This window comes from Panthera tigris, chromosome C1 (genome assembly GCF_018350195.1).
Source record: "Panthera tigris isolate Pti1 chromosome C1, P.tigris_Pti1_mat1.1, whole genome shotgun sequence".
Classification (NCBI taxonomy): Eukaryota; Metazoa; Chordata; class Mammalia; order Carnivora; family Felidae; genus Panthera; species Panthera tigris.
The window spans coordinates 180,555,065-180,579,315 of record NC_056667.1 but is presented as its reverse complement, the minus strand read 5'-3'; the positions used below and the strand labels follow the sequence as shown (position 1 = coordinate 180,579,315).

At 41.0% G+C, this 24,251-nt stretch overlaps 1 protein-coding gene across 3 annotated transcripts in view; it reads left to right on the top strand.

The window, feature by feature from the left end:
• Positions 1-24,251, top strand: part of DNAH7 (dynein axonemal heavy chain 7) — a 264,436-nt gene that overhangs the window by 216,044 nt on the left and 24,141 nt on the right. For all 3 annotated transcript variants that reach the window (XM_042994954.1, XM_042994955.1, XM_042994953.1), the window contains 3 exons: positions 2,713-2,874; positions 10,993-11,193; positions 15,322-15,483. In XM_042994954.1, the coding sequence (XP_042850888.1) occupies positions 2,713-2,874; positions 10,993-11,193; positions 15,322-15,483 (525 nt within the window). The remainder of the gene's footprint in view (positions 1-2,712; positions 2,875-10,992; positions 11,194-15,321; positions 15,484-24,251) is intronic.

Sequence of the window (24,251 nt, the reverse complement as noted above, 5' to 3'; positions counted from 1 at the left end):
AATGGTGGGAGGGAAAGGTAAAAATTTATCACTCACTTAGCTTTTGAAAGAGTAGGGTTCCAGAAGTTGACAGAGTCTCAAGAAAATATTAAATTTTTTTAAGCTTATATATTTATTTTGAGAGAGAGACAGAGACAGTATGAGCAGGCAGAGAGAGAGAGAGAGAGAGAGAGAGAGAGGGAGAGAGGGAATCCCAAGCAGGCTCTTCACTGCCAGCACAGATCCTGATGCGGGGCCCGAACCCACATGAAACTGTGAGGTCATGACCTGAGCCGAAACCGAGAGTTGAAAGCTTAACCGACTGAGCCACCCAGGAGCCCCTCAAGAAAATATTTAAATGACATCACTGACATTAAAAACAGTTTTCCATATCCAAATTATAAGACCAGAATTTGGCTTGAGGGACACTTGCTTCTATTTTGGGGGCACAGAGAGACTTTTTGACATTACACCAGTATATGAGCGTGGATTGATTTAATTCAAGTCTTGACAGTGACCATGGGGGGATCTTTCTCTGATGCTGTCCCTTCTCCCAATTTCTTTCTTTTTTTATTTTTTTAAATTAATATATTTATTTTGAGAGAAAGAGAGAGAGATAGCATGAGTGGAGGAGGGGAAGAGAGAGAGGGAGAGACAGCACAGAGCCCAATGAGGGGCTCAAACTCATGAACCGTGAGATCATGACTTGAGCCGAAATCAAAAGTTGGCCACTTAACCATCTGAGCCACCCAGGCGCTCCCTTCCAATTTCTAAAGGGGGACCTTCTTGACTTTCCAGAACAATCCTATATTACAGTCACATTACCAGGTTAGAATATATTCCCATATTTATATTTCAAGGCTTTAAAATTATTCAAATGAATTTACTGGAAATTTTCTTACATCATTCAACCTAGAATAAGAAAATCTTCATGAACAGGTGACAACATTTTATTTTTTTTTTTAAATTTTTAACGTTTTTATTCAGTTTTGAGAGAGAAAGAGGGAGAGAGAGTGAATGGGGGAGGAGCAGAGAGAGACAGGGAGACACAGAATCCACAGCAGGCTCCAGGCTCTGAGCTGTCAGCACAGAGCCCAACGCGGGGCTTGAACTCACAAGCTGTGAGATCATGACCTGAGCGGAAGTCAGACATTTAACCGACTGAGCCACCCAGGTGCCCCAGGTGATGACATTTTTTAGTTGATTTTTTTCCCTTTTGGTCTAATCGAAATAACATTTTATGGAAATAATACTGACATTTCTAAAACCAGCACCACCACTTTTACTGTGCTTTATCCATACTGCTAATTTTGCTAGACCTTGTCATGCACACTTCTCTTTTAATTTTTAAAGCAATCCTATGAAGTAAAGAGCGGCATCTCCATTTTACAGGGAGGGATACTGAAGCATGGAGAGCTTAAGTGGCTTCTCAAAGGCTGCATAGCTGATGGATTACAATACTCTTTACTAGGCCAATTTATTTTAATATTTCATGTTTTTTTTTTTTCCATTGGGGGTAATTCTTAGATACTTGGGAACTGATCGTGTGACACAGCACTTACCACCAGTTAAAGAAGTGCTGGAATGTGGCTGTCACCACTAAAGGAGATGGGGTGTGAGATGACGTATTGAGGGGCCGGATCCACATAGGACCTTTGTGGGCTACGTTAAGGATGTTGAATACAGTGGGATGGTGTCATGGGATTTTAAGCAACAAAGTGACACAATCTGATCTATAGTTTCTAAAGCTCATCCTAGCCGGCGTGAGGAGAATTTATCTGAGTAGGGCAAAATGGAAGCAGGGCATTCTTTGAAGTGGGGGGTGGGGGTGGGGCCGCTGCTAAAAGGCCAGAAAGAGCAATGGTGGGCCAGAGCAGAAGTGCTGTGGATGCTAGAGGTATTCGTTTTAGGTGGGACTCCTCTCCAAATCAACGTGATCTTTCCGATCCTTTGAGATCTTCCCAGTTCCTCTCCATTTCTCTTCCCACGTTGTATGACTTGATTGTTCTCTGCCATTGTTCTCCGTGCATTGTCTTCACTTGCTATCTCCATGTCCAGAAATGGTAGCACCGGGCTCTATTTTGTTTGCTGCTGCTTCTGCCCGCTAGTGTTGATGTAACTGCCCTGGAAAGAAAGAGCTCAAGGAGTCCCAGACACTGTTTCCAGAAGCTGCAGATGAATCAGGATATAGTAGAAATGCACTCTGGACACATATTCCCACAGAATCCTTTAAAGAAACTTTAAAAGGGGAATTAGGAGTTAATTTCTTTTTTTCCACCGAACTCTATGCAGCAATGAAATTAATTAAAATATAATTATTCAAAGATCTGGAGGAAACAGAAACAAGTTCATCTGTCTGTTCGTAGTTTTCTTTTCAGCTTTGGATTTTAGGAGTTGCTGCAGGACAGCTGGGTCCTTTCATCTCCTGTTTCCTCAGGTTAAAAGTGTTCTTAATATTTTTTCTATCCCTTATGTCAACAATCAAAGACCCTACAGAATTTTCCATTTATTACCATGACTATTTATGACCTGAACTGACTTGCTTTTGATCTCAGTTTTTATAAGATTCTTAATCAGTAAGAATTTTGTAGGGCTGCATATGGTTAGACCGTTGAGGGATTCTACATAATTAAATTTGAACATATTTAGTGTTAACATTTCCTGTAAAAAATAACACTGATTCTTCTTTAAAGGTGTATTGTTACATAATATCTTTGCTATTCTTGTACACAGGGATATGGGGGATCAAAGCTTAGCTCTTTATCCCTTGGTCAAGGCCAAGGGCCCATAGCTATGAAGATGATAGAAAAAGCTGTCAAAGAAGGAACATGGGTTGTTCTTCAGAACTGTCACCTTGCCACTTCTTGGATGCCAACCCTCGAGAAAGTTTGTGAGGTAAAAATGCAAGTTTATTTTTATGAGATTGTATTCCCCCACATAATTACTGATATACACGCCATTCAGCTCCATGGCTGTTCTCTGGTTCGGAGGGCTACAGGCGAGTGGCATGCCTGGATTACAGGAGAGGTGGGCTCGCACTGGGAACTAGGGGACCAGAGGAGATCATGCAGTCAGGCGTCATCCAGTCCCTCTCAACAGGGACAAAGGCTCATGCAGTGAGTTGGAAATCTCCTTAATCCATAAGAGCAGCCTCAAACATGGGATTAAACCACAGGGCAAATGAACACCAATGTACTTTTTACAGCAGTGGACCAAAGACAACAAAGGAGGCTTTTCAGGGTGAAATTCATGTAGTCACTCTAAACCAAAAGGCTTCGGGATGTAACTTTACTTTAACTGACTTCTCACCTACTTAGCCAGTGACTCTGCCACGGAGGATCAATCTGAATCCAAAGGAGTACTCCCTCCTCGCCCCCCATCCCCCTGTTCCTGCAGCGGGTTAGGGCACTTCCCTATTCTGGTGGGCAGAAATTCCAGGAAGAAACCCCATGTAGCTCAACTGAGGAACAGAAAACCTGGCACTTGATTTCAACAAACATAGAGAAAATGTATTTGATATAATTACCCACGACTCTGGACCGCCCCTAACTCAGGAGTCCCACGGGTTACTAATTAGCCAAGGTAATGATATAACTTGCACAATCCAGACATACAATTGAAACGTTAAGGAGCCAGTTGTATTTTTCTTTGTGCCACTTGTCACCATTTTGTCTGTATCTCTTAATGGAATATAAGCACCATGAGAACAGTGACTTTGTTTTCTTCTCTGCTTTATCTCAACCACCTTGAATTGTGCCTGGTCCAAAGAGACAGTCCATAAATATTTCCTGAGTCAGTGAATAAATACTGCTTCCCTGCTTAAAACTTTTCCATTGCGTGCAAGACAAAGTTTAAACCCCCATCGTGGCTTACAACACCCTTCCTCGTTGACCTTTGCTTCCTCTCAGTTTTCATCTCTGGCCACTTTGCATCTTGACTTCTATGCTCTAGCCATTTGAAGTTCTTTCACTTTGGTCTAGCATACTTTTTCAAGAATGTAGGCCATCCTAATGTTTCCATCTGAAAAACATTTCTTCCTATTATTTGCCTTACCAAGATCTTCTCATCCTTCAGGCCTTACATTAGAGGTTTAATATTTGTGCCTGTTTCCTCGTGGTTCCTCCATCTCTAGGCCATTCTTTTTTTTTTTGGTTTCATGGGATGTATTTATTTATTTATTTTTCAATATATGAAATTTATTGTCAAATTGGTTTCCATACAACACCCAGTGCTCATCCCAAAAGGTGCCCTCCTCAATACCCATCACCCACCCTCCTCTCCCTCCCACCCCCCATCAACCCTCAGTTTGTTCTCAGTTTTTAAGAGTCTCTTATGCTTTGGCTCTCTCCCACTCTAACCTCCTTTTTTTTTTTTTTTCTTTCCCCTCCCCCATGGGTTTCTGTTAAGTTTCTCAGGATCCACATAAGAGTGAAAACATATGGTATCTGTCTTTCTCTGTATGGCTTATTTTCACTTAGCATAACACTCTCCAGTTCCATCCATGTTGCTACAAAGGGCCATATTTCATTCTTTCTCATTGACATGTAGTACTCCATTGTGTATATAAACCACAATTTCTTTATCCATTCATCAGTTGATGGACATTTAGGCTCTTTCCATCATTTGGCTATTGTTGAAAGTGCTGCTATAAACATTGGGGTACAAGTGCCCCTATGCATCAGTACTCCTGTATCCCTTGGGTAAATTCCTAGCAGTGCTACTGCTGGGTCAAAGGTAGGTCTATTTTTAATTTTTTGAGGAACCTCCACACTGTTTTCCAGAGTGGCTGCACCAATTTGCATTCCCACCACAGTGCAAGAGGGTTCCCGTTTCTCCACATCCTCTCCAGCATCCATAGTCTCCTGATTTGTTCATTTTGGCCACTCTGACTGGCGCGAGGTTGTATCTGAGTGTGGTTTTGATTTGTATTTCCCTGATAAGGAGCGACGTTGAGCATCTTTTCATGTGCCTGTTGGCCATCCGGATGTCTTCTTTAGAGAAGTGTCTATTCATGTTTTCTGCCCATTTCTTCACTGGGTTATTTGTTTTTCGGGTGTGGAGTTTGGTGAGCTCTTTATAGATTTTGGATACTAGCCCTTTGTCTGATATGTCATTTGCAAATATCTTTTCCCATTTCGTTGGTTGCCTTTTAGTTTTGTTGGTTGTTTCCTTTGCTGTGCAGAAGCTTTCTATCTTCATAAGGTCCCAGTAGTTCATTTTTGCTTTTAATTCCCTTGCCTTTGGGGTTGTGTCAAGTAAGAAATTGCTACGGCGGAGGTCAGAGAGGTCTTTTCCTGCTTTCTTCTCTGGGGTTTTGGTGGTTTCCTGTCTCACATTCAGGTCCTTTATCCATTTTGAGTTTATTTTTGTGAATGGTGTGAGAAAGTGGTCTAGTTTCAACCTTCTGCATGTTGCTGTCCAGTTCTCCCAGCAACATTTGTTCAAGAGACTGTCTTTTTTCCATTGGATGTTCTTTCCTGCTTTGTCAAAGATTAGTTGGCCATACTGTGTGGGTCTAGTTCTGGGGTTTCTATTCTATTCCATTGGTCTATGTGTCTGTTTTTGTGCCAATACCATGCTGTCTTGATGATGAGAGCTTTGTAGTAGAGGCTAAAGTCTGGGATTGTGATGCCTCCTGCCTTGGTCTTCTTCTTCAAAATTACTTTGGCTATTCGGGGCCTTTTGTGGTTCCATATGAATTTTAGGATTGCTTGTTCTAGTTTCAAGAAGAATGATGGTGCAATTTTCATTGGGATTACATTGACATTTTGACAATATTTATTCTTCCAATCCATGAGCATAGAATGTTTTTCCATTTCTTTATATCTTCTTCAATTTCCTTCATAAGCTTTCTCTAGTTTTCAACATACAGATCTTTTGCATCTTTGGTTAGGTTTATTGTTAGGTATTTTGTGCTTCTTGGTGCAATTGTGAATGCGATCAGTTTCTTTATTTGTCTTCCTGTTGCTTCATTATTAGTGTATAAGAATGCAACTGATTTCTGTACATCGATTTTGTATCCTGCAACTTTGCTGAATTCATGTATCAGTTCTAGCAGACTTTTGGTGGAGTCTATCAGATTTTCCATGTATAATATCATGTCATCTGCAAAAAGTGAAAGCTTGACTTCATCTTTGCCAATTTTTATGCCTTTGATTTCCTTTTGTCGTCTAATTGCTGATGCTAGAACTTCCAACACTATGTTAAACAACAGCAGTGAGAGTGGACATCCCTGTTGTGTTCCTGATCTCAGGGGAAAAGCTCTCAGTTTTTCCCTATTGAGGATGATGTTAGCTGTGGGCTTTTCATAAATGGCTTTGATGATCTTTAAGTATGTTCCTTCTATCCCGACTTTCTCGAGGGTTTTTATTAAGAAAGTTGCTGGATGTTGTCAAATGCCTTTTCTGCATCGATTGACAGGATCATATGGTTCTTATCTTTTCTTTTATTAATGTGATGTATCACATTGATTGATTTGCGAATGTTGAACCAGCCCTGCATGCCAAGAATGAATCCCACTTGATCATGGTGAATAATTCTTTTTATATGCTGTTGAATTCGATTTGCTAGTATCTTATTGAGAGTTTTTGCATCCATATTCATCAGGGATATTGGCCTGTAGTTCTCTTTTTTTAATGGGTCTCTGTCTGGTTTAGGAATCAAAGTAATACTGGTTTCATAGAATGAGTCTGGAAGTTTTCCTTCCCTTTCTATTTTTTGGAATAGCTTGAGAAGGATAGGTATTATCTCTGCTTTAAATGTCTGGTAGAACTCCCCTGGGAAGCCATCTGGTCCTGGACTCTTATTTGTTGGGAGATTTTTGATGACTGATTCAATTTCTTTGCTGGTTATGGGTCTGTTCAAGCTTTCTATTTCCTCCTGGTTGAGTTTGGGAAGCGTGTGGCTGTTTAGGAATTTGTCCATTTTTTCCAGGTTGTCCAGTTTGTTGGCATATAATTTTTCATAGTATTCCCTGATAATTGCTTGTATCTCTGAGGGATTGGTTGTAATAATTCCATTTGCATTCATGATTTTATCTATTTGGGTCATCTCCCTTTTCTTTTTGAGAAGCCTGGCTAGAGGTTTATCAATTTTGTTTATTTTTTCAAAAAACCAACTGTTGGTTTTGTTGATCTGCTCTACAGTTTTTTTAGATTCTATGTTGTTTATTCCTGCTCTGATCTTTATTATTTCTCTTCTTCTGCTGGGTTTAGGCTGTCTTTGCTGTTCTGCTTCTATTTCCTTTAGGTGTGCTGTTAGATTTTGTATTTGGGATTTTTCTTGTTTCTTGAGATAGGCCTGGATTGCAATGTATTTTCCTCTCAGGACTGCCTTCGCTGCATCCCAAAGCGTTTGGATTGTTGTATTTTCATTTTCGTTTGTTTCCATATATTTTTAAATTTCTTCTCTAATTGCCTGGTTGACCCACTCATTCGTTAGTAGGGTGTTCTTTAACCTCTATGCTTTTGGAGGTTTTCCAGACTTTTTCCTGTGGTTGATTTCAAGCTTCATAGCACTGTGGTCTGAAAGTATGCATGGTATGATTTCAGTTCTTGTATACTTATGAAGGGCTGTTTTGTGACCCAGTATGTGATCTATCTTGGAGAATGTTCCATGTGCACTCGAGAAGAAAGTATATTCTGTTGCTTTGGGATGCAGAGTTCTAAATATATCTGTCAAGTCCATCTGATCCAATGTATCATTCAGGGCCCTTGTTTCTTTATTGACCGTGTATCTAGATGATCTATCCATTTCTGTAAGTGGTGTGTTAAAGTCCCCTGCAATTACCACATTCTTATCAATAAAGTTGCTTATGTCTGTGAGTAATTGTTTTATATATTTGGGGGCTCCTGTATTCGGCACATAGACATTTATAATTGTTAGCTCTTCCTGATGGATAGACCGTGTGATTATTATATAATCCCTTCTTCATCTCTTGTTACAGCCTTTAATTTAAAGTCTAGTTTGTCTGATATAAGTATGGCTACTCCAGCTTTCTTTTGACTTCCAGTAGCATGATAAATAGTTCTCCATCCCCTCACTCTCAATCTGCAGGTGTCCTCAGGTCTAAAATGAGTCTCTTGTAGACAGCAAATAGATGGGTCTTGTTTTTTTATCCATTCTGATACCCTATGTCTTTTGGTTGGCGCATTTAATCCATTTACATTCAGTGTTATTATAGAAAGATATGGGTTTAGAGTCATTGTGATGTCTGTAGGTTTCATGCTTGTAGCGATGTCTCTGTTACTTTGTCTCACAGGATCCCCCTTAGGATCTCTTGTAGGGCTGGTTTAGTGGTGATGAATTCCTTCAGTTTTTGTTTGTTTGGGAAGACCTTTATCTCTCCTTCTATTCTAAATGACAGACTTGCTGGATAAAGGATTCTCGGCTGCATATTTTTTTCTGTTCATCACATTGAAGATCTCCTGCCATTCCTTTCTGGCCTGCCAAGTTTCAGTAGAGAGATTGGTCACAAGTCTTATAGGTCAACCTTTACATGTTAGAGCACGTTTATCCCTAGCTGCTTTCAGAATTTTCTCTTTATCCTTGTATTTTGCCAGTTTCACTATGATATGTCGTGCAGAAGATCGATTCAAGTTACGTCTGAAGGGAGTTCTCTGTGCCTCTTGGATTTCAATGCCTTTTTCCTTCCCCAGATCAGGGAAGTTCTCAGCTATGATTTCTTCAAGTACCCCTTCAGCACCTTTCCCTCTCTCTTCCTCCTCTGGAATACCAATTATGTGTAGATTATTTCTCTTTAGTGCATCACTTAGTTCTCTAATTTTCCTCTCATACTCCTGGATTTTTTTTTTTATCTCTCTTTTTCTCAGCTTCTCCTTTTTCCATAATTGTATCTTCTAGTTCACCTATTCTCTCCTCTGCCTCTTCAATCCGAGCTGTGGTTGTCTCCATTTTATTTTGCAGCTCATTAATAGCATTTTTTAGTTCCTCCTGGCTGTTCCTTAGTCCCTTGATCTCTGTAGCAATAGATTCTCTGCTGTCCTTTATACTGTTTTCAAGCCCAGCGATTAATTTTATGACTATTATTCTAAATTCACTTTCTGTTATATTGTTTAAATCCTTTTTGATCAGTTCATTAGCTGTTGTTATTTCCTGGAGATTCTTCTGAGGGGAATTCTTCCGTCATTTTGGATAGTCCCTGGAGTGGTGCAGAACTGCGGGGCACTTCCCCTGTACTGTCTTGCATAACTTGCATTGGTGGGCAGGGCCACAGTCAGACCTGATGTCTGCCCCCAGCCCACCGCTGGGGCCACAGTCAGACTGGTGTGTGCCTTCTCTTCCCCTCTCCTAGGGGCGGGATTCACTGTGGGGTGGCATGGCCTGTCTGGGCTACTTGCACACTGCCAGGCTTGTGGTGCTGGGGATCTGGCGTATTAGCTGGGGTCGGTCAGCAAGGTGCACGGGGGCAGGAGGGGTAGGCTTAGCTCTCTTCTCCTTCGGTGATCTGCTTCGGGAGGGGCCCTGCGGCACCGGGAAGGAGTCAGACCTGCCAGAGGGATGGATCTGCAGAAGCACAGCGTTAGGTGTTTGTGCGGTGCAAGCAAGTTCCCTGGCAGGAACTGGTTCCCTTTGGGATTTTGGCTGGGGGATGGGCGAGGGAGATGGCGCTGGCGAGTGCCTTTGTTCCCCGCCAAGCTGAGCTCTGCCGTCTGTGGCTCAACAGCTCTCCCTCCCGTTGTCCTCCAGCCTTCCCGCTCTCCGAGTAGAGCTGTTAACTTATGACCTTCCAGATGTTAAGTCCCGCTTGCTGTCTGAACACACTCTGTCCGGCCCCTCCGCTTTTGCCAGCCACAACGCGGAGGCTCTGCTTTGCCGGAGGGCTGCCCCTCCGCCCCGGCTCCCTCCCGCCAGTCCGTGGAGTGCGCACCACCTATCTGCCCTTCCTACCCTCTTCCGTGGGCCTCTTGTCTCTGCTTGGCTCTGGAGAATCCGTTCTGCTAGTCTTCTGGTGGTTTTCTGGGTTATTTAGGCAGCTGTGGGTGGAATCTAAGTGATCCGCAGGACGTGGTGAGTTCAGCATCCTCCTACACCGCCATCTTCCCCTCTAGGCCATTCCTGTTGAACTGTGTCATATATACCCATTAGAATCACATAAGAGAGAAGAGCTGTCCCTGATGGCTGGCAAACCTAGCCCAAAGTCCCATGAGTCACGTTGCTGAAGTCACTGGGCATAGGGCAGCTGGTACAAGGGAAAAACGTTGCCCTTTCTCTCCACTGTTGTTGCTAAATAACAGAGGCATCTTTGCATCCTTCCTAATTCACCCTCACCCGTTGACCACATGAGTGCTCAAAAAATGTTTTATTGATAAAGAATTGCAGCTTAAGATACTACTGATATGGACAATTGAAGGAGGTAGCAATAGAGAGCAGGACTGAACAGGAAGGGGGGAACGGCCCATGGTAATCATTCCTAGCCTATACAGCCTTTAAGACAGTGCTAAGTGAGTGTTCTCTTATCCTCCCTTGCACCAACTTGAATATCCCTTTAAGAAAATATAGCTAATAGTGATATTTAATACTTCACCTTTCAAAATGCTCTTTTTTTCTTTTCATCTCACTTGGTTTAATATTGACTGATGTTACTCATTCTCACAACCTGGCTACGGCAAGAAGAATGGATTATTCTTAATCAGGCTCTTGGGCAGAGAATTATATCTATAAATATTTCAGCACATCAGTTAAGATATGAGATTTTGGGGGGTATGTCTTAGTCTCTATTGCAACCAACTCTAAATTCTATAATACCTCTGAGAACTTTATAGTCCTGTGATTTAAATTTTCAAGAAGGACGGCAACAGTCCGGGCCTTCTCAACGAAGTGTGTTGTTTCAGGGGCAGAATCAGATTTTAAGACCTTTGCCTTGAATTGCAGCAGTAGGCTCTATTTGTAAAGATGCTTCCTCCCACCTCCAGGCCATCCCATGCACATATGATGTGGAGAGTTTCCTTGGATTTTAGACACCCATTTGTGTCTAATTTTCTTTTTTTGCAGGAGTTAAGCCCAGAATCGACCCATCCAGATTTCCGCATTTGGCTGACAAGTTACCCGTCACCAAACTTCCCCGTGTCCGTACTGCAGAATGGGGTGAAAATGACCAATGAGGCACCGAAAGGTTTACGGGCTAATATCATTCGATCATACCTCATGGACCCGATCTCTGACCCTGAGTTCTTTGGCAGCTGCAAAAAGCCTGTTAGTAATGGCTAAGTCTTGTTACCTCAGCCCTGTGAAGCATTTCAAGTGGCCCCTGGTGATCATGAATGTGTGTGGCTGAGTAAAACTACAAATTAAATAGGCCTCCTGCCCTGCAGTGCGGTTGGTTTTGATTACTGATTATTGACTGTGCTGAAGTCAATTGTATTAATATTTTATTTTAATTTTACCACCAGCTTCATTTCTGCTCAGCTGAGATCTTCTGGGGCGTCATTAATAATGTAGCTCTCTATTGAGAAAGTCAGCTGTAAGCCATTCCCAGTACAAATCTGCAAGGTTGAAGAATCTTGTTTCAGGATATTAACTGAGCCCTGTGCTATTTGGAGCGATATCTTTAAATTAAAACATAAAAATATTTCCTCCATATAACTATAATGAGGACCAAAATGATTTTACTCCTTGATGGATGGGACTCATAAGGGTCTCTTTCAGCGTCACCAGGCAAGCAGGGAAACCGCCCACTGCTTTCATGATTAGAATTCTGCGTGTGAATGTCTGTGACCTAAAATTGTTTCACAGCATTTTACCATAATTAAAAATGGAAGGGTTTTCTTTTTAAGAGGGGTTATGAACCTCGGTAAGTTTCTGCCATTAAAGAGCTCACACTTTTGGTATCGGAATATGTTTTAAGTACACATCAAAAGAAAACATTAAAAATAAGGAAACACTTTCGTTGAAGTCTTGGGTACTAAAATAAAGCAAGCATCTATGTTTAAAACTAAGTCACACCTTAGCCTAAGCTTCTAAGACCTGCTGTAGGAGTAGCTTTCGCATTGATAAGGCCCAGAGGAGAGCAGGTTGCTTGCAGGTAGGTGGTAAGGGTATGTCTGCATGGGATAGGCTGGACAGAAGCCCTTTGGCAAAATCTTACTCCCTTTCTTCTAGATCCAAAGATCTCTCCAGTGGAAGTCACACATATTGGAAGTCTAGGCGTTTATGAAGCACAATCCAAACCAAAAGCCAAATCTCCTCAAGTGTCAAAAGAGCACATCATAATTTTTGCTTTAACTTTTTATTTGGAAATAATTTTAAACTTACAGAAAAGTGGCAAGTATAAAAATAGTACAGAGAACACCCCTGTGCCCTGAACCCACATTCACCTCCTGTTAATATAGCTTTTGTGTGTAAGTTAGACATATCACAACCCTTTACTCCTAAATAAACACTTTGATGTATATTTCTTAAGAATAGAGAGATTATCTTACCCTAGTACCATTATTAGTTTAATGGATTTAGCAAGGATACACTATTTTATCTAGTTTACTGTTTATGTTCCAAATTTGTCTGTTGATTCAGTCGTGTCCCTTAGAGCATCTTCCCTGTTCACTACAGATTGGTCTAGGGTTAGAATTGCATTTAGTCACCACGTCTCTTTGCCTCCTTTTATCTTGAACATTGCTCTAGCCTTTGCCTTGGATGACATTGACATTTCTGAAGAATTTGTCTCCTCTTGTCTTTTTAATGGAACATTTCTCATTGGGGGCTGATATTTACTCATTATTAGATTCAAGTTATGCATTTTTAGCCAAAACACCACATTAGTGAAATTGTGTCAGAGTATCACACTAGGAGGTGCACGATATCATTTATCCCTCACTGTTGGTATAAATTTTGATCTCCCAGACAGAGTGTTGTCTGATTTCTTCAACGTGTAATTACTACCTTACCCTTTGCAACTAATCGTCAGGCAGGGAGACATTTCACGGCCATGCCAATATCCTGTTCCTCAGCAACATCCACCCCAGCCCAGATTTAGTAGCCACTGATGTATCTTGCCTGATCAAGTTATTTCCCGTGATAATTCCAACTCCAGCACTCCCGCCGTATTTGACCCCTGCCACTCTAGAGTCCACAACAGCTTTCCCATCTCTCTCTTTACTTATGTGTTTTTGGGATGGACTTGGGAATTCCTTGGGGTTTTTTTCCCCCCAGTGGTTTACAATGCATTACTATCCTTAAGTCTTTTGCTCAAATTGTCCCAGATTTGGTCAGTGGGAGCACCTGCAAGCTGGCTCCTCTGTACTTCGTTCTAGGTCCCATCATTTATTATTATTATTATTATTATTATTATTATTGCTGTTGTTATTATTATTACTTAGCTCTCTTACTTTCTGGCACCAGATGCTGCAAGCTCATCCGTTGTTCAACCCTGGAACCAGCCATTTTTCTGTGGAGTCCTGGTTCTAGAGACCTAGATCTGGGTGCTACTGCCTTGTTTTGGTTCTTGGTCCTTTCAGGGGAGAAAACTTAGAAATATGTGTGTACTCTCACACTCACATGCATACACATATAGACGAGTATATGTGTGCATCCAGATAAGTACATGTACACATACATACTCATTCACATATTCTAGAGGTAATGAGTTTGTAATGTATAGCCAACTTCAGTCCATCCACCCAGGGTTCTTGCTTACTTTTCCTCATTCCATACGTGCATGCCACTGCCTCTGTGCTGAGCACCTGGCTCCCACATCATCACACTTGCCAACTTGTTCTGTTCTGTAATGGATCTAAAGTAGTTCCCAAATGCAGACAGCATGTGTCACTTTGCCTTTTCCCACCTCTCTGATTAAACTGATGCTACTTGGGTTTTGTCTCCACTCCCCCTTTGAGTTTATTCCACAGGGGAAACTTCCACCTGCCCTTGGACAAAACTTTGGGCAGCATCACGATTTTTCTGGTTACTGTCAGGTAATGAAATGACCTACAGCCATTTTAACTTGTAAATCCAGCCTGGATTCCAGAATCAAAGTGCAATGTAATATGTCAATCAGTACTTAGCTTTTATTTAAAATAGAGGCTTCAACTCTCCAGCAACTTACCTAGGACCTGTAGTCAGTCGGCTTCATGCCACTGGGGAGAAGGATGGAGTTGGCATCTTTCTTTTTGTAATGATGGCTGCTGAGCCTGACCACTCAGTTTGGAGCGTGTACAACCGCAAGGCAGGGCAGAGTGGAACTTCTGGTCCTGGGCTGCTTTTGCTTGGAGCTCTCTGGGCTTGGCAGGGGTTTAAATCTCAAGTTTTCTCTTGTGAGTCTTTTCATGGGTTCTCCTTAGACTCCCCTTCTGGACTCCTCTGACTGTGACTCCATCCATCAGCTGACTGCTCATGCCCCCCTCAGCTGTTGGGTCTCGCCATTCACTTCGTACAGGCTCTTACTGTCGGGATTTCCTCACCCTGTAACATAAGTCATCTTGACCAAGAAATGCTTCAAGTGGGCCCTGGCTGACATTCTTAATCCAGCGCCCCATCTGCTCATTGGGATCCAGGCTGGGTTGGCCCACTGTTGGAAGCAGGGCTCTGATTTCCCTCTCCTGATCCACTACCCTGTGGCCATAGACTATTCTACTCTTTCTGTCATAAGTTGTGCACTTTTCCACTCTACCACCGCTGCAAGGAACATGCATCAGCTCTCTGAGCAGCCCCATTAATTCCTTCTCACTAGCTTGGACTAAGAAGATACATCCCATGCTCCTTTCTCCCTCTGGGATGGGGGCAAGAGGGCTCCCAGCACAGCAGCTGCTCTTTCCAAGGAAATCTTTACCAATTCTCTCTCAAGCTCTATTTTGACCATTTTGTAACAGTCTTGTGGAGGGTGCATCATACTTTCTGATTTCTGATTCAAGGCTGGCTTTGCCATTGAAAGTAACTGTAAGCCTTCTTCTTGCCTCAGAGTAACTAGAAAAGTCATGAAGCTGTCCAAAGTTTCAATCCGGAAGTCCTTCTTGTAGAGCTGCTTAATCGGTTTGAACTGTCTTCTTTGAAATATCTCCATGGTGGTCTGGGATCACCCATTTAGAATTAATTTTTCTTACCTCATGATGTTTCAGTTGGAACCTCCAGAATCCTATACGGTTACATTAAATAGACAAGCTTACTATACTCCCTAAAACCTGGTGCTCATAGCTGTGTCTGTCAACTGGACATGTGTACAAATGAGCATATTTTTGCCTAAATAGCCTATGGTAGTTAATTCTGTTTTAGTATACTTTGGGGTGGATATACTTATAAACAAAAAGAATTAATTTCATTTTAAAATATGGTAGGTATAATGTAACATTGGGGGGGGGGGACGTCATGTGGCACCGTTTCTTCTCGTTACAGGAAGAATTCAAGAAATTACTTTATGGCCTCTGCTTCTTTCATGCTTTGGTCCAAGAGAGACGGAAATTTGGACCCCTGGGGTGGAATATTCCTTATGAGTTCAATGAGACTGACCTAAGAATAAGTGTACAGCAACTCCACATGTTCCTGAACCAGTATGAGGTATCGTAAAAAGCACAGCAAGGATGTCACCTATTTTGCCCTCTATCATGTTGTAAGTGTTTGTAATAGTAAGCGGGAAATTCTGATTAATTCACACCCTTATAAAATAAATAGCAGAATACTTCCCAACCGCTTATTAGGTAGTACTTTGTTATGACAGGCTATCATAACGCTAGAGTAGGTAGTTAGGACATTTGGTACGCCCAGTAGGAACCTATATTTTATCATTTATTTTTGACATGTACACACCTGTAGGAATCTGCGAAGTGATTGTGTTATATTGAAAAGGATCTGAGAAGAACATACATCAACCAGGCTCCAAAATGAAAATACAGATGAATTTCCTTCTGTTCTGGAGTGTGGCTTTATTTTTAGGGAAATTTTACTGTGCTATTGTAGAATTTGAGCCGTTTGTCAGGAGGAAACAAATTCTTTCGGTCATTGATGTTTACCTGAGGTATGTAGATTTTGAGAGGAAGCCAAATGGCTTCATATCATATCAACCACATTTCAGCCCCTACAGTTCTCTCTCTTTCTGTCTGTCTGCCTCTCTCTCTCTCTCTCTTTCACACACACACACACACACACACACACACACACACACACACACTACCCATATTATCTTTTTGCTACTTGACTATCAGTTGGCTTTTTAACATGTTTGCAACTCTGAAGCACTGCTTGTTAAACCAATCCAAGTGTCCTGCAAGATATGACGTTTTTTGAGGCAAATTCCTCCAAGTGTAGTTAGAAGTTTGTTCTAAATTAGTTGGAAAATTTTAGATCAATCAATCTCAAAGTATCCAAAAAACTGACTTTGTGAAACTTTTAGTAACTTGGGATTATTTTTTTTTAAACCTATAAACAGGAAGGTATTGAATTCTGTCTCTACAAAAGCAAAGAAAAAACAGATATCAAGAGCTCACATGACATATCTAAACTTAGGTGAAGGATCTTTGATCTGTGTTTCATTGGACAGATTCCTATTCTGTACTCAAATAAAATGAGAGGCCTTTGACTTTGCAGCAATTTAAAATTGGGAAAGCATTTAAAAAGAAGCATGAATTTGATGAATTTGTCTTGTAGGAATATTTATATATAAAAAAGATACTAAGAATGGAGACCAAAATACAGTGATACAGTGCCTGCAGAAGTATTTGACCTAAGATAATTATACTTTTCAATACAAAAAATAAGAAGGAGGGGGCTCTCTCTAGTTCATTTAGCAATTTGTTCAAGCATCTGTAGCAATTTGTTCAAGCACCTGTAGAGTATATCCTAACTTAAAATATGATAGTCGGTAGTGAAGAGTCAGTTAAAAATGGCAGCAATTTAAAATTTAGTAACCATTAAGTGAAGCTCTGTAGAATATTATAGAGATTAAAAGCAGTGAGACCATATTGAAAATTACATTCTTTGGGAAACTATCAGAGATGTTATCTGAAACAGATGTATCTAAGAAGTTAAAGTGTGTGAATATATAGCAAGAAAAGTATGTTCTGCATATACTCTCAGGATAATCATAATTTTTTTTGCTTCCATTTCCTAATTATTTTCAGAAATAATCTTACTTTGAAAACAATGTTTGAGTAGAACTACTCAGGGGCCTACCGATACACTAAACTAGATTTGCCAATATACCATTTTTAAATTATATAATACTAATTCTCTAATGCCCATGATCACTCTCAAAGTGTTCCAGTTTGGACAGTAGTATGTTTGGTCACCTTAACTGTTTAAAGACGGAGACATGAACAAGGAGGTAAGCAACTCGGCTGGATGTGATTAGGTTCCTACAGAGGAAGAGGTACCCAGGACTGAGTGCATAGAAGTTTTCAGGGTGAAGGAACCATAAAAGATTCTAAAAAGGGTCAAATAAGTGAAAAGGTTTGGTTAATGATAAGGGATCTGGAGCATACTTATATGAAATGCTAACTGATTTGGGAGTTATTCTATTATTATTGGTGTGCTTTTAGAAGAATATTTGCATTTTAGAAAATCACTTACCTGGAGCTACCAGAAACTGGAAAAGGCAGAGAAGGATCCTCTTAGAAGCTTTGAAGGAGCATGGCTTTGCCAACACCTTGATTTCAAACTTCTAGCCTCCAGAACTATCAGACAATAAATTTCTCTTATTTTAAGCCAACTGTCAGCAGCCCCAGGAAACTAATGCAGGAGACCATCATGATGACCCAGGCAAGAAACGATAAGAGTTTAAATTAAAGCATTTGAGCTGGGATGAGGAACATTGTAGAGATACAATAGATATGTAGGAAAAAGGGTTGAAATGACTTAGATATTAAATGGCAAAGGGAGAAGAAGTCTTGATTGATGTTAATTTTCTGGTCTGGAGAGTGGAGGTACCTTTCATTAATCCAGACAGGGAGTAGTCCCAGGAAGTTAATAGGTATACAGCAGGTGGGTTAGTGGAATGGGGATGGTGAAAGGGGTAATTAATTCATTCTCTTAAATTTTATACATCCTGGAAGTATATCTACTAAGCTCTTGGCATACAGATATAAACCCCAAGAGAAGAAAGTGAACAAAATCCAGAAATTTATGAATTGGTAAAGTGTTAAGAGAAACCTGAGAATACCTGAGATTTCAAAGGGAGGTCTTGTAACCTAAGAAGAGAACTAAGGACTGTTGGTGAGCACCCAAAATCAATGGTTGGAGAGAAAACAGATCAAGGTGTAGGGAAAACTTTGGAAAAGCAACAGAATAGGGAATGATTATCTTACAGAATACTACTGTTCCCCTTCCCCATTTTCTTTTCTCTGGCTGCATCAAAATAATAGAACCACCTCCCACCCAAACTCAAGCTAGAAATCTGGGAGTCATTGGCACTCAGTTATTCCTTATCCCTCCTTAAGCACGCCCTACCTCCCTCCACTCCCCTCCTTCCTGCTCTACCCCATGCCCTAAAAACAGACCCCTCTTATCATGGTTTGCGTTCCTCAATTTTAGTCACCTGCGGTCTAGTGCGGTCTGGAAGCAGATGATCCTCTTCCGACATATTATCAGCAGGTCAGTAGTAGCCTAATGCTACGTCACAATGCCTACATCATTCATCCTACTTTGTTTTGTCACGTAAGCATTTTACCATCTCACATCATTACAAGAGGAAGGGTGAATACAGTGCTATATTTTGAAAGAGACCACATTCACTTGACTTTTATTATAGTATATTGTTCTAATTGTTCTATTTCATTATTAGTTATTATGAGTTATTGTTGTTAGTCTCTTACTGTGCCTAATTTATAAATTAGACTTTGTCATCGGTATGTATATATAGGACAAAACAGCTCTCTGTGCTTTCAAGCATCCATTGGGTACCTGGCAACACCTCTTCCAAGGATAAGGTGGGGCGGGGGGGCTGCTATACTGCATGCCCACAGTCTACTTGCTTTTCTGTCTGCGTGATGTGCTCGTTCACATCTCTGAGCCTTGGCATATATTTTCCTTTGCTCTGAGTGCGCTTTCCTATGCCCAATCTTTGTCTACTTTTGGGAGTGTTTCTTGAATAACCATCTCAGACTCAGGAGCCAAGTGTGCCTCCCTGTTGGCACATTTCTACATGCCATTTTGGCTGAGGGTCACTTTGTCCAGCATTGTGTCGAGAATCCTTATCATTGTAGGTGAGCACATATAAAAGCAGGAGATGATTCCATATTTTTTTTGGCCCTTCATGATCTACTGTTATCCTTTCCCTGACATACTCTAGCCGAATAGCCAGAAACATGGGTACCCACCGCCATTTTGCTCTGGTAGCCTTGACAGAGCTGGTGATACATGTAGGACACTGGGAACTACAAAATTTTGCTCAGAAGGGGAACACGTTTTGTCAGATTGTAAGCCACTAGACTGTATGGTGACTTTGATTTGTTTACCCTTTTTTCCTTAGTGCCTAAATATGTATATGTGGTATATGGCTCAGTGTCTGTTTTATAAATGAACCATGATGAGTGGAAAGATCTTTAAGCTCTCAGTAAGAATGGCAACACTACTACCATTAGAAATTTAGCATCGTAATTGTAGCATTTAAAATGAATAGGCCGGGGCGCTTGGGTGGCTCAGTCAATTAGGCACCCAACTTGGTTTCAGCTCAGGTCATGATCTCATAGTTTTGTGAGTTCAAGCCTCACATTGGACTCTGTGCTGGTAGTACTGAGCCTCCTTGATATTGTCTCTTTCTCCCTCTCCCTCTGCCCCTCTCCAACTCATGCTGTCTCTCTCTCAGAAATAAATAAGCTTTAAAAATTTTTTTAAAAATTAAATGAATAGGAAATGGGAGAAGTATTCAATAATTTATGATAGAATAATTGATTATTTGCTACTTGGAAAAAAATTAAGTTAGATTATTTATACTGTGTAATTCTTGTTGGATTAAAGACAGGAAACAAAAATTAAACTGTAAAAGGTACATGTAATCTACTTAGCAGATGGACAACTACTTTGTTTTTCTTGATTTGGTAGGGGTGTGTGTGTGTGTGTGTGTGTGTGTGTGTGTGTGTGTGTAAGGCCCACCCTCTCTCTCTCACCCTACTCTTACTGCAAAGCAACTAATTTTCCAGCTTAGGACATATCTGCACAGAAGTTTTCCTATACACGTATAGATACATATATACATAAGCACAACATATACACAAGCTTTTTTTCTCACAAACATATTTGCATACTCACTTTCAGCTTGCTTTTTTCATTCTGAAAATATTGTGGACAACTTCCAAAGTAGAGATGTTTGGTTATTTTTTTTTTTAAAGTTTATTTTATTTATTTTGAGAGAGAGCACACAAGTCGGGAGGAGCAGAGAGAGAGAGAGAGAGGGAGGGAGAGAATCCCAATCAGGCTCCACACTGTCAGTGCAAAGTCTGATGTGGGGCTCAAATTCACAAACTGCTAGATCATGACCTGTGCCATAGTCAGCCCTTAACCAACTGAGCCACCCAGGTGCCCCAATAGAGATCTTTGTTTAATGGCTGCTTACGTAGCATTTGTCTTTGTTGACTACTAGAATTTTATTTCCTTTTTATTTTTTGCTAATAAGCAATGCTAAAATGGACGACTTTGTGTTCACCTTTGCATACAAGTTGCTGACTTTAGGGTTTGTTTCCATGTACACTGTCTCCCCATTCATGATCTCAACCCTCCTAACAATAGGCCCAGAAGCAACTGCCATCATTTCTGCAACCCCAACCAGGGTGCTCAGGCACCTGGGAAAATGCACACCCCAATGTGATTGGCCCTGGTTGTGATCAAGCTGCTGAGAGAAACAACATCTTCCCCATTAGCTGGCAGGCATGTTGACAGGTTTTAACCCTTTTGACATAGACCAAACTCTTCCCTTCTAGACTTCATCTTATGTCTGCATCAGGAAGCCCTCCCAGGGGCCAGGTGGTTCACCTTTGGTCTACCTCATTCACTACCTATTTACTTTGTCAATGAGTTTTCTTGCTACGTTTCATTTTTATGAGGTGGGGACCTGTCAACAAGGTAAGTCCAAGTAGTCTCATCAAACTCCCCTCACAATAAGGACAAAAACATGCTGGACTTCTCCTTCCTGGTTCTGTTTATTTCTCTACAAGGTCTTGGTCACTGAAACCTGTTCTCCTGAATTCTCTGCCTTCTATTCCACTTCTAAAAAATAACAAGTCTCATAATTTCCAACCTCTAATTTGATAAATTTCCCCTCTCTAACCCCTACTAGCTACTCGTCCTTAGTGCTGTTATTTCTATTGAAGAGATGCCTCAAAGTGGGATCCCAGGAATGTGGAATAGATACTCTAACTTTTAACAGATAATGGCAAGAAGGGCCTGAAAGAACAAAGAGGATGAAATAATCCCAAAGTAAAAGATTGCTATCTTCTAAAACCTTGCTTATCAACAATAGCCAAACCAGGAAGAGAGCCCAAATGTCCATTGACTGATGAATGGAGAAGATGTTGATCTTGAAGGGGCAGGAGCCAAGATGGTGGAGCAGCGTGGAAGTTCTCTGCTTCTCTCATCCCTAAAATGCATCTAGGTCATCAACAAACCATTTTGCACACCTAGAAAATTGATCTAAGGATTAATGCAACAACCTGTGTAACTTGAGCCACAGAACTCAGCGGGTACACAGTGTGGAGAGGTGAACTGGGGTAGAGAGAAGCTGTAGAGGGTAGGGGGCTGATTTTGTTTGCAGAGAGAGGTCAGAGACAGGGGTGAGAGTACAAGAACAGCACTCCCTCTAAAAGCAGCTAGAGAGAGAGAAAGAGTGGAGAAACACGCACAAGGGTCTGAATGAGAAAGGGAGAGAGGGGTGGGTTTCAATAGTATTAGGACTCTATAAACAGGGGAGTGCAACGTCATAAATTCTGCAGCTCGATACCTGGCGGTGCTCTGATGGGAAGGGTGATTCCCCAGGAGCAGTGAGGTGAGGTCCAAGGGGTCCTCGGGCCACCCAGGGAGAGGTGGTTCCCCTACCAGGAGGACATTTGGTAGAGGCCATGCAGCATCCCCACGGGAAAAGGTCCCAGGTGGACCCTGAAGAACAGCAATGTTTGCTGGTGTTAGACAAGGTCACTAGGATGTGATGAAGCCTGGTACCTGTTATGTGTTGGGATTTACCATAGTCCCTGAACTGCTGCTGCTACACAATCACATGAACTTTCTCTGGGACAGGCTGGCACCTGGACACAGTCTCTGGGCCTCTGCAGCAGCACGGTCTCATGAGCATTCCCAGGGGCAAGCCAGCACCCAGCCATTGCTCGGCAAGACCCTCTGCCAGAGGGTTGGAGCAGGCCCACGCCGCAGGACCCTCAGAAGTGAGGGGTTTGGAAACACAACCCTGTCAAGATAAAATTTGGGAGAGGTGCCACCTGGCAAGCTGACGGGTTGGTCACAGACAGTACAGAAGCGGGGAGTGGACAGAAGCGAAGACAAAGGAGGGGTGCCTGATGGCCGGTCGGTAAGAGCATAGAGTTCTGATGCTGGACACTGGGAAGCTGGGTGACCCCATTTGCACCTCTCCTGCACCTGCAGATACACTGATCTGCCCCGGTAAGCTAAGCAGCACCACCTGGTGGAGAACAGAGTTGTTACACCAAGCCCCATCCACCTGCGCCAACCAAGCCCTAGAGGACCACCACAAGTCTCTCCCCCTGCTTAGTATATGGACTATAAAGTGCTTAATAATTCGACTTCTACGGGAAACTGGATGTAATTTCATTCAGATTTCATTCTGTTCGCTGGTTCAACATTTTTTTTCTCTTTTTCTTGGATACAGAAAAATTATTTTTGTTTTCTCTTTTTAGATATATATTTTTAATTTTTTACTATATTTTTTAATTTTTTGGTAATTTTTTTAGTCTATTTTACTTTCTTCATTTTATTTTATTCTATTGTATACATTTTTAAAATTTTTAAATGTTTTCTTGTTTTTTTCTTTTTCTTTATTTTTTTTTCTTTTCTTTCCCTTTTTTCTCTATTCTATCAAGCTTGTTTCAACAACCAGGCCAAAACACACTTAAGATCTAGCTTTCATTATTCGATTTTTTGTGTTGTTTCTAATTTTTAATTTTATTATTTCTTTGCCTCCAAAATGAAAAAAAGAAGCAATTCACCCCCCAAAAAAAGAACAGGAAGAAATGACAGCCAGGGACTTAATAATCACAAACATAAAGAAACTCATTGACAATAATACCATAATAGTAGGGTACTTTGACACCCCACTTACAGTAGTGGACAGATCATGTAAACAAAAAATAAACAAGGAAACAATGGCTTTGAATGGCACACTGGACCAAATGGACTTAACAGATATATTCAGAACATTTCATCCTAAAGCAATGGAATACATTCTTCTCAAGTGCACATGGAGCATTCTCCAGAATAGATCACATACTGGGACACAAATCAGCCTCCACAAGTACAAAAGGATTGAGATCATACCGTGCATAGTTTCAGACCACAACACTATGAAACTCGAAATCAACCAAAAGAAAAAATTTGGAAAGACAGCGAATACTTGGAGATTAAAGAAAATCCTACTAAAGAATGAGTGGGTTAACTAAGAAGTTAAAGAGGAAATTAAAAAGTACATGGAAACCGATGAAGATGATAACACCACAGCCCAAAACCTCAGGGATGCAGCCAAAAGCAGTCATAAGAGGGAAGTATATAGCAATCCAGACCTTCCTAAAAAAGGAAGAAAGGTCTCAGATACACAACTTAATTTTATACCTTAAAGAGCTGGAAAAAGAACAGCAAATAAAACCCAAAATAAGCAGAAGACAGGAAATAATAAAGATTACAGCAGAAATCAATGCTATAGAAACCAAAAAAAACAAAATAAAAAAACAAAACAGTAGAACAGATCAATGAAACCAGGGGCTAGTTCTTTGAAAGAATTAACAAAATTGATGAACCCCTGGTTAGTTTGATCAAAAAGAAAAAGGAGAAAGGACCCAAATAAATAAAATCAAGAATGAAAGAGGAAAGATCACAACCAACACTGCAGAAATACAAATGATAATAAGAGATGTTATGAGCAATTACATGCCAATAAATTGGGCAATCTGGAAGAAATGGACAAATTCCTAGAAACAAACTACCAAAACTCAAACAGGAAGAAACAGAAAATTTGAACAGACACATAACCAGTAAAGAAATTGAATTAGTAATCAAAAATCTACCCCCCCCCCCAAAAAAAAAAAAAAGAGTCCAAGGCTGGATGGCTTTCCAGGGAATTCTACCAAACATTTAAAGAAGAGTTAACACCTATCCTTATG